This window comes from Petromyzon marinus, chromosome 10 (assembly GCF_048934315.1).
Source record: "Petromyzon marinus isolate PM22_M1 ecotype Great Lakes invasive population chromosome 10, UKy_Petmar_22M1.pri1.0, whole genome shotgun sequence".
Lineage (NCBI taxonomy): Eukaryota > Metazoa > Chordata > Hyperoartia > Petromyzontiformes > Petromyzontidae > Petromyzon > Petromyzon marinus.
This window is the reverse complement of record NC_133676.1, coordinates 641693-657411: the sequence shown is the minus strand read 5'-3', so window position 1 is coordinate 657411 and position 15719 is coordinate 641693. Positions and strand designations below refer to the sequence as shown.

Genomic DNA, 15719 nt, shown 5'->3' with positions numbered 1-15719 from the left:
GGTGGTGGTGGTTGGCACCGACTCCACCACCACCCCCCCGCTACTCTGCCGTGGGCTGCCCACCACACAGCAGCAGGCGGCGGAAGATCGAGGAGAGCGCCCTGCCCATATGGGCCAGACCCCTTTGCTTCTTTTTCTTCTTCTTCTCCTGCTGCTGTTGCACCTCCTCCTCTTCCATCTGCTCATCCTCTTCTGTCTTCTCGTCCACTTCCATCTGCTCCTCGTCTTCTGTCTTCTCCTCCACTTCCATCTTCTCCTCTTCCTCTGTCTCATCCTCCGTCTGATCCTCGTTCTCCTCCTCCTCCACCTCCTCTGTCTCATCCTCATCCAGCGATGATGACAAGGATGATGATGATGATGATGGGGGCTTTTTCTCTGACTCAGCTCTGTGGAGAGAGAGGCAGCAGCACCACAGCAGCACATCATCATAATCATCGTCATGCTGGTACTACAGCCAGAGGTCGCGATCGGTCCCCACGGCCAGAAGTGGACCTGGCCATCACAAATGAAAGCAGCTCAACCAAGTGGCTGATGTCATCATCATCATCGTCACGTGGGGATTCATAGCGGCAGACCAAATACTAAATTCATATAGATGCATCGAGACCCATACTCAGAGACCCATACAGACTCACAACGACCCATACTCAGAGACCCTGCACTGAGCATACAGAGGGAGTCTCACCGTAGATCCGCAGCTCCAAAGGCCTCGCTGGTGATGGGGGTGGCCTCGATGGTGGTGGGGGTGGCATCGCTGGTGGTGGGGGTGGCCTCGCTGGTGGTGGGGGTGGCCTCGATGGTGGTGGGGGTGGCCTCGCTGGTGGTGGCCTGGATGGTGGTGGGGGTGACCTCGATGGTGGTGGGGGTGGCCTCGACGGTGGTGGGGGTGGCCTCGACGGTGGTGGGGGTGGCCTCGACGGTGGTGGGGGTGGCCTCGACGGTGGTGGGGGTGGCCTCGACGGTGGTGGGGGTGGCCTCGACGGTGGTGGGGGTGGCCTCGACGGTGGTGGGGGTGGCCTCGACGGTGGTGGGGGTGGCCTCGATGGTGGTGGGGGTGGCCTCGATGGTGGTGGCCTGGATGGTGGTGGGGGTGGCCTCGATGGTGGTGGCGGTGGCCTCGATGGTGGTGGGGGTGGCCTCGATGGTGGTGGGGGTGGCCTCGATGGTGGTGGGGGTGGCCTCGATGGTGGTGGGGGTGGCCTCGATGGTGATGGGGGTGGCCTCGATGGTGGTGGGGGTGGCCTCGATGGTGGTGGGGGTGGCCTCGATGGTGGTGGGGGTGGACTCGATGGTGGTGGGGGTGGCCTCGATGGTGGTGGGGGTGGCCTCGATGGTGGTGGGGGTGGCCTCGATGGTGGTGGGGGTGGCCTCGATGGTGGTGGGGGTGGCCTCGATGGTGGTGGGGGTGGCCTCGATGGTGGTGGCCTCGATGGTGGTGGGGGTGGCCTCGATGGTGGTGGGGGTGGCCTCGATGGTGGTGGGGGTGGCCTCCATGGTGGTGGGGGTGGCCTCCATGGTGGTGGGGGTGGCCTCCATGGTGGTTGGGGTGGCCTCCATGGTGGTGGGGGTGGCCTCCATGGTGGTTGGGGTGGCCTCCATGGTGGTGGGAGTGGCCTCGATGGTGGTGGACTCGATGGTGGTGGGGGTGGCCTCGATGGTGGTGGGCGTGGCCTCGATGGTGGTGGGGGTGGCCTCGATGGTGGTGGGGGTGGCCTCGATGGTGGTGGGGGTGGCCTCGATGGTGGTGGTCTCGTTCTGGAGCCAGCCGTGACTCAGCGCCTGCTCCGGTGTCATGCGGAGTTCTGGATCCCACCTGGGGAGGCGGGGGGGATGGAGACAGGGGAGGTGAGGATTTGACGTTCCCATCTGTACGTGTGTGTGTACGTGTGTGTGTGTAATGGACAGCGGTGGTGTTATGAACCCGGCAGAAACCCGAGTTAGATTCCTGCACACGGCCAACACCAGTGACAGCAATTATATTATCTGAACTGGTCCTAGGCCTCCCCTAGGTCGACTCAGCCTCAAATGAGTACCTAGTGTAAACATCGCCACTGGGGAGACAAAGGTGGCCGGACGTGTTGGTGCTAGCCACCCACCTCCTCTGTGTGTGTCACAGTGCCGGAGGCCTTCATAGGCGGTGCTGCTACTCGCTACTACTAACAGCACTTGCCCCTACAATCTGCTAGAGTCTACACGGGGGATCTTTGTCTGTGTATAGGCGCTGCTACTCACTAGTACTAACAGCACTTGCCCCTACAGTCGGCTTGAGGCTACACGAGCGGTATGTGTCTGTGTTCTTACTGCAAGCAGCTGCTAATGAAGGCCACAAGCTGAGCTCCACATCCCCGCAGCACCAAATGCAGGGGGACACTTGCCGGGAGTCGTTTCCTGGCCGGGCAGTGAGGCTGGCCGGCCTCATCTGTAGGACAGAGACAGAGAGAGATATACATACACAGAGAGGGAGATAGAGACAGAGAGATACACAGAGAGACAAACAAAGAGGAAGAGAGACAGAGAGAGAGACACATACACAGACAGAGAGATGGAAAGAGAGACACACAGAGAGAGGCACGCACAGTGTCACCAACCACCTACCCACCTACCCACCCACTCACCACCACACCGCTACCCCTACAACACCACCACCTCACCCCCACACCACCTCCACTACCACCTCTACGCCACCACCAAAGCACGACCACCACCTCACCACCACACCACCACCACCTGACCACACCACCACTACCACCATACCACGACACCGCTACCCCTAGAACACCACCACACCACCACCATCGCCACCACCAACACCTCACCACCACTACCTCACCACTACCTCACCACAACCACACCAAAACCACACCACCACCTCACCACCACACCACCACCACCTCACCACCACACCGCTACCCCTACAACACCACCTCACCACCACCACCACACCACCACTATCCATTGCCATACCACCACCTCACCAACACCACCACACCACCTCCACTACCCCATCTACACCACCATACCACCACCACCTCACCACCACCACCACACCATCACCACCTCACACCACACCGCTAGCCCTATACCACCACCACATGACCACTACTTCACCACCATTATTGCCACCTCTACACCACCACACCACCACTACCACCATACCACCACACTGCCACCTCTACACCACCACCACACCACCACCCCGCCACCACCACACCACCACTATCGCCACCACTAACACCTCACCACCACTACACCTCACGACCATCACACCACCACCTCACCACTATCCACTGCCACACAACCACCACACCACCACCTCACCACCACCTCACCACCTCCACTACCACCTCTACACCACTACCACCTCTACACCACCACCACCTCACCACCACCACCTCAACACCACCACCACCACACCATCACCACCTCACCACCACACCGCTAGCGTTACACCACCACCACCACCACCTCACCACTACCTCACCAGCACTTCACCACCACCACACCACCACCTCACCACCACCACACCACCATCACACCACCCTTCAACTCACCAAAGTATGCCGCTCTTTTGCGAGCTTTCTCCACCATTTCTTTTGGAGGCATGCCCAGGATCTGCGCAACCATTTCAAGACAGACACACAGAGGGACACACGCATGTTACACGAATGTTACACGCGTGTTACACACGGGGACCCATACAGAGACCCATAGAGATCCAGAGACTTATATAAAACCATAGGGACTCACAGAGACCCATATGGATCCACAGAGACCCATAGAGAGACCCATACGGACCGACAGAGACCCATACATAGACCCATAGAGGTCCAGAGACTCATATAAAACCATTGAGACTCAGAGGCCCACACTAAAACTGAACTATTTTGATTTCACCAGGGAAGGCCCCACTGAGCTACGTGGCTGTTTTTCATTGGCTGTACGACGAAAGACCTGAACGTGACATTATCGTTGTTGCTCAGCGCATCTAGCATCATGGGTGAGTAGGTGGGTGGGGGGAGGGTGAGTGGGTGGGTTAGTGGATAGGTAGGTGGGTGGGTGAGTGGGTAGGTAGGTGAGTGGGTGAATGGGTGGGTAGGTCGGTGGGTAAGTGGGTGGGTGAGTGGGTGAGTGGGTGAGTGGATGGGTGAGTGGGTGAGTGGGTGAGTGGATGGGTGGATAGGTCAGTGGGTGTGTAGGTGGGAGGGTTACTGGGTGGGTAGGTGGGTGAGTCAGTGAGTAGGTGGGTGGGTGAGGGGGTAGGTGGGTGGGTGAGGGGGTGGGCGAGTGGGTGGGTAGGTGGATGAGTGAGTGGGTGGGTAGGTAGGTAGGTGGGTGAGTGGGTGGTTACGTGGGTGTGTAGGTAGGTGGGTGGCTGGGTAAGTAGGTGGGTGAGTGTGCGGGTAAGTAGGTAGATGGGTGGGTGGGTAAATGTGTAGGTGAGTGAGAGGATGCGTAGGTAGGTGGGTGGGTAGGTGAGTGGGTGGGTGGTTGGGTGGCTGGTTGGGTGACTGGCTGACAGGGTTGGGTGACTGAGTGACTGGCTGGGTGACTGGCTGGCTGTGGGCCAGGTCGTCGCTCGAGGCCCCCCAGGGAGGCTCCCCAGTCACCTCGATGCAGCAAGCCAGGTGGTCGTCGCGGCTGAACGAGAGGAAGAGTTCCCTGTCGGTGGCCAGCTTGGCGACGGTGCAGCCCAGCGACCATGTGTCCACAGCGCAGGTCGCCGGGTAGCCGAGAAGCACCTCGGGGGCCACGTAGGCGAGGGTTCCTCCCACGTGCGAGGCTGTGCAGATGACAACAGCAGCGATGATGATGAAGATTGTAGACTAGGTACGTGTGTGTAGGTGGGTGGGTGGGTTGGGTGGCTGGGTTGGGTGGCTGGGTTGGGTGGCTGGGGCAGTGGCTGGGTGGGGGGTGGATGGTTAGGCGGGTGAGTGGGTGGGTGGATGGATACATGGATGGGTGAGTGGGTGGGCGGGTGGGTGAGTGGGTGGGTGGGTGAGTGGGTGGGTGGGTGGATTCATGGGTGGGTGACTGGATGGGCAGGTCAGTGGGTGAGTGGGTAGGTGGCTGGATGGGTCGGTGGGTGGGTGGGTGCATAGATGGATGGGTGGGTGGGTCAGTGGCTGGGCGGGTGGGTGGATGGCTGGGTGGGTGAGTGGGTGAGTGGGTGGGTGAGTGGGTGGATATCCGGCTGGGTGGGTGGGTGGGTGGGTGGCTTGATGGCTGGGTGGGTGGATGGCTGGGTGGGTGGGTAGATAGATGGATGGGTGGTTGAGTGGGTGTATGGGTGGATGGGTGTATGGGTGGATGGGTGTGTGGGTGGGTCGCTGGATGGGGGGGGTCGGTGGGTGGGTGGGTGGATGGGTGGGTGGATGGGCGCGTGGGTGAGTGGGTGGATGGCTACCTGGCTGGGTGGATGAGTGGGTGGGTGGGTAAGTGGGTGGATGGCTGGCTGGCTGGCTGGGTGAGTGGGTGGGTGGGTGAGTGGGTGGATGGCTGGCTGGGTGGATGGGTGAGTAGGTCGCTGGATGGATGAGTGGGTGGATGGCCGGGTGGGTGGTTGGGTGAGTGGGTGGCTGGATGGCTGGGTGGAGGGGTGGATGGGTGAGTAGAGGGATGGCTGGGTGGGTGGGTGGGTGGGTGGATGGCTGGGTGGGTGGATGTATGGATAGATGGATGGGTGGGTGGGTGAGTGGGTGGTTGGGTGAGTGGGTGGCTGGGTGAGTGGGTGGCTGGGTAGCTGAATCAGTGGGTGGGTGGGTGAGTGGGTGGATGGCTCGCTGGGTGGGTGCGTGGATCGCTCGGTGAGTGGGCGGGTGAGTTGGTGGCTGGATGGCTGGGTGGGTGGGTGTCTGGATGACTGGGTGGGTGGATGGATGGGTGGGTGAATGGCTGTGTGGGTGGGTGCATGGATGGATAGATGGATGGATAGATGGATGGGTGGGTGGGTGGGAGAGTGGGTGGGTGGGTGGATGGGTCGGTGGGTTGATGGGTTGATGGGTTGATGGGTGGATGAGTGAATGGATGTGTGGGTGGGTGGGTGAGCGGGTGGGTGGATGGGCTAGTGGGTGGATGGGTGGGTGGGTGGGTGGGTGGATGGGTGGGTGGGTGAGTGGGTGGCTGGATGGCTGGGTGGGTAGATGGATGGGTGGATGGCTGGGTGGGTGGGTAGGTGCATGGATGGATATATGGATGGGTGGGTGAGTGGGTTGGTGGATGGGTCAGTGGCTGGGTGGGTGAATGGGTAGGTGGGTGGCTGGGTGGGTGGATGGGTGGGTGGATGGGTCAGTGGGTGGGTGGATAGGTGGGTGGATTGATGGGGGGGTCGGTGGGTGGCTTGATGGGTGGGGGAATGGATGGGTTGATGGCGAATGGATGTGTAGGTGGGTGGATGGGTGGGTAGATGGGTGTGTGGGGGTGTCAGTGGGTGGATGGGTGGGTGTGTGTGGGTGTCTCCACTCACTTTTGCCATCCACAAAGAAGCTTGAGGCGAAGTTCCTGACCCTGACGATGCCATCCGCGATGTTCGCCAACAGAACGTTGCTCTGGATGGGGAGTGAGCCGCAGGGAGGGAATTCACACCCAGCATGGTAAAGGCAGTGAGCGTCGTTTACGACCGAGCGTCTGTGCAGGGGGACTGCCTCCGCTCACAGACGTTCAACTTACGAAGTTTCAGAGATATGCGCAAAAAAACAGTGACATCTACATCTGCAGAACGTGAAGAACCTGTGGCATCTACATCAACAGAACATGAACAACCTGTGGCACCTACAGAACGGGAAGAACCAGTGGCATCTACATCAACAGAACATGGAAAACCAGTGGCATCTACAGAACGTGAAGAACCAGTGGGATCTACAGAGCATGAAGAACCAGTGACATCTTCATCTACATAACGTGACGGAACAGTGGCATCTATATTTACAGAACGTGAGGAACCAGTGGCATCTACATCTACAGAACGTGAAGAACCAGTGGTATCTACATCTGCAGAACGTGAAGAGCCAGTGGCATCTACATCTGCAGAACGTGAAGAACCAGTGGCATCTACATCCGCAGAACATGAGGAACTATTTGCATCTACATCTGCAGAACATGAAGAACGAGTGACATCTACATCTGCAGAACGTGAAGAACGAGTGGCATCTGCATCTGCAGAACGTGAAAAACCAGTGGCATCTACATCTACAGGACGTGAAAAACCAGTGCCATCTACATCTACAGGACGTTAAGACATAGTGGCATCTACATTTGCAGAACGTGAAGAACCAGTGGTATCTACATCTGCAGAACATGAAGAACACCAGTGACATCTACATCTGCAGAACATGAATAATCAGTGGCATTTACATCTGCAGAGCGAGCACCAGCACCCCAGCGTGTACAACAACCGCCATTCGCCACTAAGTGGCGGTGACGTCACCACGACGCTTGTGCCAGGCCATGTGCACCTTGAGGCTACGTGAAGTGTCGAACGCCCGCTGGCAGGAGGTCACGGGGCAGACCCAAGTGCCACGGGTCGACTGACTCAGATGACTGGCTGATGCACCACCTGTGCCCCCTACTGTGCCAACCTTCTGTGCTTTAGCCACCCGGTGCTCCGCTCATTATTGTGAGCGTCGCTCCTCCATCCTCCGTTGTTGTTGGAGGGCAACTGCCTCCAACTGCCCAGCAGCGTCCTTCACGAGCCTGCTCCACAGAGGCCGATCTTGACATCACTGGTACCAGTCATCGGCAAGTCCACTTAGCTCCACGTCCTTCTGTGCCACATCACTCCATCTCTTCTCTAGCCCGTGCCGCGCCCATTTAGCTCCCTAGATCCGGCCGAACAAAAGCTGTTTCGGCATGCGGTGGCTGGGCATGCAGGCTACATGACCCAGCCAACACAGCCTTGCCTGCCGGAGGAGCTCACCGATGGAACCGTGCCAAGATCTTTGAAAGATTTGTGAGCTCCTCACACAATCCAGCCAGGTTAAACCCAGGATGGATCGTAGGCAGGCTAGCCTATATGTTTCTAACCGGCAAAGATGTTCCATTAGGGGGGTCCACGTTTCGCAAGCGTAGAGAAGGGAGGGAATAACCGTGGCCGAGAAGACCTGAAGCTTAGTGCGGAGCGACAGACCAGGTAGCTTCCACACAGCGTTACGCAACCAATGAAAAGATATTGTCACTCGACTGATTCGGAGTGAGACCTCTGCTGTTAAACTGGAGCCGGTCATAAGCACACTGCCCAGGTATGGGAAACTCTCCACTCTCTCCACAACTGCCCAATCACCGATTGAGAGTTGTGGGGGTGGAGTGTCCAATGGTACAAAATACCCAGGCAGGTGCTTAGTTTTGGTGGGGCTGATGGTAAGGCCCCATCTCTTAGTGGCACGCTCCAGTCTCAGCAGCAGCATCTCCAACTCCTCCTCTGAATGAGCAGCTATTACCAAATCATCGGCATACATAACGTGGTTGAGCAATAGGGAGCCATCCCTTGACCGCACCCGGGCATCGATCAGCCCCTCATTATATCTGTACCAAATGGAGATTCCCCCGGTACAGCTATTGAAGGCTTAACGAACTACGTAGTCAAAATTGATGTGAAATAATGTGGGAGCCAGAGGACATCCCTGTCGCACCCCAAGGTGTACAGGTAATGGCTCTGACTCCCGGCCACGTAGTTTTACCCGGGCCGGCTCACCATCATGAAGGTCCTTAATGATCGTGAGCAGAGGGTCAGGGATTCCAAAAGCACGAAGATCAAGGTCAATAAAGCAGAGATGTAGGTCTTGTTGGAATTCCCTACACCTCTGCTGTAGCAGACGGACAGAAAATATGGCATCTGTGCAGGACCGCCCTTTCCTGAAACCACATTGGGGCTCCGCAAGCCTCTCCTCAGCGTGCCTGGCAAGGCGATGTTGAATAATCCTTGCCAGGACCTTTCCCGGCACACTGAGGAGTGAGATGCCCCTGTAGTTGTTACAGTTTTTGCGGTCCCCCTTCTGCCAATCCTGCGGAACCCATCCAGTGGTCCAGACTGTTGTTATGAAGTCATATAGGGCAGTCTGTGCACAAACGCCACCCTCCCTCAGCATTTCGCTTGGGAGATCATCTCTACCCGGTGCCTTTCCTGGTCTCAGACTCCGGATCACCTTCAGTACTTCCTCAACAGATGGCACCTCAGCCAGCCACTCACAGGGGGTGACTTCTTCCAATATTTGAGGCACTGCAGCCTCAGCAGGATCATCCCCACTTTGTGCCACGATGTTTTCCTGGCTGATGGATTTCCCCTCCCCCAGGACCTCACAGAAATGCTCAGCAAATCTGCAAACCTGTTCCTGGGGGTCAGAGATTGGATCACCGTTTTTTCCCCTAATGATGGTAATAGGTGTGGCGCTGCAGGTTACTTTTTTGATGGAGTTAAATAGAGATTTGTGATCGCGGGCCACTGAGGCAGACTCCATCTCCTCAGCAACCTGCGACCACCACCCATCATTGCAGCGCCTCACGGCTCTCCAAACCTCCGAGCGAAGGCTGTGGTAAGCCTCCTCATTCTCTGACGTGGGATTCTGTAGCCAATGACAGTGGGCCTGTCGCTTTTTCTCAACCAACCTCAACACCTCCTCTGTCAGTCAGGGTCTCTGGGGAGGTCTGGACCACGTACCCAAAGCAGCCATTGCAGCTGCATGAGTCACAGTCCTAAACCTCGCCCATTTACCCTCGACATCAGGAGGAGTGGGGAACAATGCCAACCCCAGCCGCAAGCGATGATGAAATTCTCACTTGCAACTTTCATCAGATAACTGAGACCAGGCCACTTTAGGTTGGAATGAGGTCCTGGGTGTACACCCAACACCGGAGTGGAAGAATGGCAGGTGCATCTTACAGATGACTAGTCGATGGTCAGAGGGCAGATCAGCTCCACGGTAGGTCCTGGTGTCAAGGACATGGGCTCGCATCCTCTAGTCCGTCACTATGTAGTCCAGCAGATGTTCTTGCTTGGACCCGGCATGCATCCATGATGTTGTGTGGATGCGCCGATGCCGGAACAGCGTGTTGGTAATTACAAGCCCATGGGTTGCACAAAAATCTAGCAGCCTCCTACCGTTGTTATTGAGCTGATCTGGCCCATGCCCTCCAATCACTCCAGACCAGGTGCCAGCATCATGACCAACTCAGGTATTGAAGTCACCCAACAAGATGACTCTATCCTGAGGGGCCACTTTAGCCAGCACCTGTGGCACGAGGTCATAGAAGGCATCTGACTCATCGGCTTTGCCTGCATCCCTCCACGGATGTTCGTCTTCGGAGGGGGCATAAATAACCACGAACACCACTCCTCTCCTCCGGTTGATGGGAAGGCGAGCCCAAAGTAGCCTGGGGCTTACAGCTTCCCACACCTCACCGCCACGCTCCCACGCCCCCTTCATTCTTTTGTTCAAAAGAAGAGCCACATCCTGTTGTTTGGCAGTCTGTTGCCCTGAGTAGAGGACTGTCCACCCCTCATGGTGGCAGGAGCCAGAACCGGTCCACCGGACCTCCTGAATGCCACAGAGATCCAGGCGGTACCGGTCCAGCTCCCGACAGAGGAGTGGCAGCCTCTCCTCCGCAGTGAGCGTTCGAACATTCCACGTGGCCACACGAAGTGGCTTTTCGTTGTTTCTGGAGGAGCCCCGAGTGTAGAGATTCAATCTCCTGGCTCCGCCAATTGGAGTTTGGCCAGGAGACGTCAAAAATGCTTGTCCCCCTGGGGCCTCCGGCACAAGCTTATTAGTTACATATTTCAGTCGTGGTTTAGTGGTAAAATTTTGAAGGTGGAGGGGTTACCAGCCCCTCGCACCCATCCAGAGCCCCCCGTTTAGCCACTGTGGTGGTCACAGAGGCCATGAGGGGAGTAGCCAATCGGAATTGGCCCTCCCCCCACAGCACTGTCCACGACAGAGTTGCCCATCCGGCACTGCGAGGAGTTAGCGGGTTGTTTTACCGTGTACTCACCCACACACGCAGACACACCCACACACAGACACTCACACACACACACTCACACACAGACACCCACACACATATACACCCACACACACAGACACCATTACACCACAGCATGCACTCCACTCACGGGCTTGATGTCCCCGTGTACGATGCCCCGGGACTTGGTGTGGGCCAGGAAGTGGAGGATGGCCCTAGTGTACGACCTCACCGCATCCTCGTGACTTTGCCACAGCGTCATCTGTCTGAGCACGCAATGGAGTTTCGCCCTGCCACGCGGAGAGACAGCGACCATGTCAGTCACATCAGCGACGACGTCAGCGACGACGTCAGTGACATCAGCGATTAGCGTGCTGCGCTGCGAACCTGGCGAACTGGGCTCGGTTCCCGCTCATGGCCAACACCCAGTGACGATTATCTGAACCGGTCCTGGGTCTACCCTAGGTCGACTCAGCCTCAAATGAGTACCTGGTGCGATGTGTAAACATCGCCACTGGGGAGACAAAGGCGGCCGCGCGTGGTGTTGGCCACCCACCCCCTCGTGTGCCGTGCCGGCCTTTAAAGGTGCTCGCTAACAGCACTTGCCACTACAGTCTGTTAAGGCTATATGGGGGATCTTTGATCTTTGTGTGCGTATGTTGAAATTCATTCACACCGTACGTAGCCAAGCATGCTAATGTGTGGGTCTCTATGGGTGTCTGTGTGGGTGTCTCTGTGGGTCTCTATGGGTCTCTGTGGGTCTGGGGGTCTGTGGGTCTCTGTGTGTGAATGTATGCAGAACTTATTTTGCACCATACATAGCCAAACGTACTAATGTATGGGTATGGGTGTCTCTATGGGTCTGTATGGGTGGTGGTGGTGTTGTGGTGGTGGTGTTTGGTGGTGGTGGTGTTTGGTGGTGGTGTTTGGTGGTGGTGGGTGCTGGTGGGTGATGGTGGATGGGTGGTGGGTGGGTGGTTATGGTGGGTGGTTGGGTGAGGGGTTGTGCTGGTGATGGTGGGTGGTTGAGTGGGTGGTGTGGTGGTGATGGTGGGTGGGTGGTGGAGGGTGAGTGGGTGAGTGGTGTGGTGGTGAGTGAGTGAGTGGGTAAGTGGTGGTGGTGAGTGAGTGAGTGGGTGAGTGGTGGTGGTGGTGGGTGAGTGGTGGTGGTGGTGATGGTGAGTTAGTCGGTGGTGGTGCTGAGTGAGTGGGTGGTGGGTGAGTGAGTGAACGAGTGAGTGGGTGAGTGAATGTTGGTGGTGAGTTAATGAGTGAGTGAGTGGTGGTAGTGGTGCTGGTGGTGTGCGTACTTCAACAGCTCCATGACAAGGCATTTGTGGCCTCGAAAGTAGAAAGTCTCCAGGACCCTGACTACGTTGTAGTCCACGTTGCTACGGTCGCTCTGGAGCTCCATGGACATTAGCAGCTCTGTTCTCTGGTGCTTTTCTTCCCTGGAGCTGCGAGCGAGTGAGCAAGTTCACAGAACGAGAGAGAGAGAAAGAAAGAGAGACAGATAGAGAGAAAGAGACATAAAGAAACAGAGATCAAGACAGAGACAGACAGAGAGAGACAGAGACAGAGAGTTTAGACTTTAATATACAGTGGGTCTGTGTGTGGAACACTGAGTAGTAGTAGTGGGTCTGTGTGTGGAACACTGAGTAGTAATAGTGGGTCTGTGTGTGGAACACTGAGTAGTAGTAGTGGGTCTGTGTGTGTAACACAGAGTAGTAGTAGTGGGTCTGTGTGTGTAACACTGAGTAGAAGTCGTATTGGATCTGTGTGTGTAACACTGTGTAGTAGTAGTGGGTCTGTGTGTGTAACACTGAATAGTAGTAGTGGGTCTGTGTGTGTAACACTGAGTAGAAGTCGTATTGGATCTGTGTGTGTAACACTGTGTAGTAGTAGTGGGTCTATGTGTGTAACACTGAGTAGTAGTAGTGGGTCTGTGTGTGTAACACTGAGTAGTAGTGGGTCTGTGTGTGTAACACTGAGTAGTAGTAATGGGTCTGTGTGTGTAACACTGAGTAGTAGTAGTGGGTCTGTGTGTGTAACACTGAGTAGTAGTAGTGGGTCTGTGTGTGTAACAGTGAGTAGTAGTAATGTGTCTGTGTGTGTAACACTGAGTAGTAGTAGTGGGTCTATGTGTGTAACACTGATTAGTAGTAGTGGGTCTGTGTCTGTAACACTGAGTAGTAGTAATGGGTAATGCGTAGTTGGTCTGTCGCTATCAATATTATCCACAATAGAGGTGAGTTTGGGTTATATGACGTAAATATAAATGTTGTGTCATTAAACCCGCCACACTGACACACGCCCAATTGGTTGAGGTGGTTTGACACCTAAACACAAAACGCTTGGCCAGCTCGTTACTTGCTCAGCACTTAACTGGTTGTTGTGTTGGAAAGTGTCAAAGTCAATTGTCAGTGTTGTGGTGGGGTTCGTCTCCAACACACAACCAGTGGTGGCGGTGGTGGTGAGGGTGGTGGGGAGGTGGTGGTGGGGTGGGAGTGTCGCTGTGGAGGTGGTGGTGGGGAGGTGGTGGTTGAGCGATGGAGATTCAAGTAAAGGATGTTCAGTCATTGTTTGTTGTTGTGGTTCACAGCCAGCAGCAGTCCCATAGTGTGTGTTTGTTTATTGTTCTTGTTATTGGTGGTGTTATTGTTGTTGTTGACTGCACTGCTGCGCCAGGGCCCACTCACGTGGAGGGCGAGGCGAGGATCTTGAGAGCCACCATCGTCCGAGTCTTGTGGTCCAGACACCTCACCACCACGCTCTGCCCACCCTGCCCAATCTTCCTGTCCAGCTGGAAGCGGTAGTAGAAGTGCTCGTTCTGGACCTGCAGGGGTCACGGGTGGTCAGGGTGGGGGTCACGAGGAGGTCACATGTAGCCAACAGTGCTAATCTGTGGGTCACTGTGGGTGTCTGTGGGTGTCTCTGTGCGTCTCTATGTGTCTGGGTGTCTCTGTATGTGTGTATGTTGAACTTCTTTCGCACTGTACGTAGCCAACCGTGCTAATCTGTGGTGCTTTATGGGTATCAGTGTCTCTGTGTGGGCCTTCATGATAGTGAACAGGCCCGGGTAAAACTACGTGGCCGGGAGTCAGAGCCATTCCCTGTACACCTTGGGGTGTGACAGGGATGTCCTCTGGCTCCCATATTATTTAACATCTATTTTGACCACGTAGTTCGTGAAGCCTTCAATAGCTGTACCGGGGGAATCTCCATTTGGTACAGATATAATGGGAGGCTGATCGATGCCCGGGTGCGGTCAACGGATGGCTCCCTATTGCTCAACCACGTTATGTATGCCGATGATTTGGTAATAGCTGCTCATTCAGAGGAGGAGTTGGAGACGCTGCTGCTGAGACTGGAGTGTGCCACTAAGAGATGGGGCCTTACCATCAGCCCCACCAAAACTAAGCACCTGCCTGGGTATTTTGTACCATCGGATACTCCACCCCCACAACTCCCAATCGGTGATGGGGCAATTGTGGAGAGAGTGGAGAGTTTCCCATACCTGGGCAGTGTGCTTATGACCAGCTACAGTTTAACAGCAGAGGTCTCACTCAGAATCAGTCGGGCGGCAATATATTTTCATCGGTTGTGTAACGCTGTGTGGAAGCTACCTGGTCTGTCGCTCCGCACTAAGCTTCAGGTCTTCTCGGCCACGGTCATTCCCTCCCTTCTCTACACTTGCGAAACGTGGACCCCCCAAATGGAACATCTTCGCCGGTTAGAAACATTTAGGCTAGCCTGCCTACGATCCATCATGGGTTTAACCAGGCTGGATTGTGTGAGGAGCTCACAAATCTTTGAAAGATCTGGGCAAGGTCCCATCGGTGAGCTCCTCCGGCAGGCAAGGCTGCGTTGGATGGGTCATGTAACCCGCATGCCCAGCCAACGCATGCCGAAACAGATTTTATTCGGCCGGATCAAGGGGGCTAAACGGGCGCAGCACGGGCTAGAGAAGAGATGGAGTGATGTGGTACAGGAGGATGCTGTGTCAAGATCAGCCTCTGTGGAGGAGGCTCGTGAAGGACGCTACTGGGAAGTTGGAGGCAGCCGCCCTCCAACAACAACGGAGGGCGGAGGAGCGACGGTCACAACAATGAGCGGAGCGCCGGGTGGCTAAAGCACAGCAGGATGGCACAGTAGGGGGCACAGGTGGTGCATCAGCCAGTCATCTCAGACAGTCGTCCCGTGGCACCTGGGTCTACCCCGTGACCTCCTGGCAGCGGGCGTTCAACACTTCACGTGGCCTCAAGGTGCACCTCGCCTGGCACAAGCGTTGTGGTGACGTCACCGCCACTTAGTGGCGAATGGCGGTTGTTGTTGTTGTGTCTGTGTCTTTGTGTGTGTCTGAGTCTCACAAGGATGTAGTTGTTGTCGTCGTCGTCAAATTCTCCGTTCTTCACTCCCCCTCGTGAGCTTCCTTCCCCGTCCAGAGTGAAGAACCAAACTTCCTGCATGGTGGCCAGCTCCAGCTTCTGGCGCTCAGTCAAGTGAGGCTTGAAGAGACTCAGGATCGCTGCACACGTGACAACAATAACAACTTAAACTATAAACTAATTTTATTTACGCACACACCGGGTTAAGCCCCCCACCGAAGTGACTGGTATCATCATCCTAATCGTCGTCATCATCGTCATCATCATTATCATCATTGTCATCATCGTCGTCGTCATCATTATCATTGTCATCATCGTCGTCATCGTCATCATCGTCGTCATCGTCATCATCATCGTCGTCATCTTCATTATCATCATCGT

General features: G+C 56.0%; 1 protein-coding gene across 1 annotated transcript; it reads right to left on the bottom strand.

Annotated features, from left to right (window-relative positions):
- Positions 1–384: 384 nt before the first annotated feature.
- On the bottom strand, positions 385–15481 carry LOC142924198 (uncharacterized). Its single transcript, XM_076066011.1, has 9 exons — positions 15321–15481; positions 13650–13786; positions 12261–12407; positions 11102–11240; positions 6464–6545; positions 4608–4780; positions 3552–3612; positions 2302–2419; positions 385–1813 (listed from the first exon to the last, which is right to left on the bottom strand). Exons 1-9 carry the CDS (start codon positions 15417–15419, stop codon positions 682–684), a joined length of 2088 nt encoding a protein of 695 aa, XP_075922126.1. The 5' UTR covers positions 15420–15481; the 3' UTR covers positions 385–681.
- Between the last annotated feature and the right edge of the window lie 238 nt (positions 15482–15719).

Excerpts from the sequence above, each read along its gene's own strand:
- LOC142924198 (XM_076066011.1), bottom strand. The coding sequence starts at position 15,419 with ATGCAGGAAGTTTGGTTCTTCACTCTGGACGGGGAAGGAAGCTCACGA. Across the intron at positions 13,787-15,320 it reads ACGACAACAACTACATCCTT|GTCCAGAACGAGCACTTCTA; the intron begins GTGAGACTCAGA and ends TGACCCCTGCAG. Across the intron at positions 12,408-13,649 it reads ATCCTCGCCTCGCCCTCCAC|CTCCAGGGAAGAAAAGCACC; the intron begins GTGAGTGGGCCC and ends ACTCGCTCGCAG.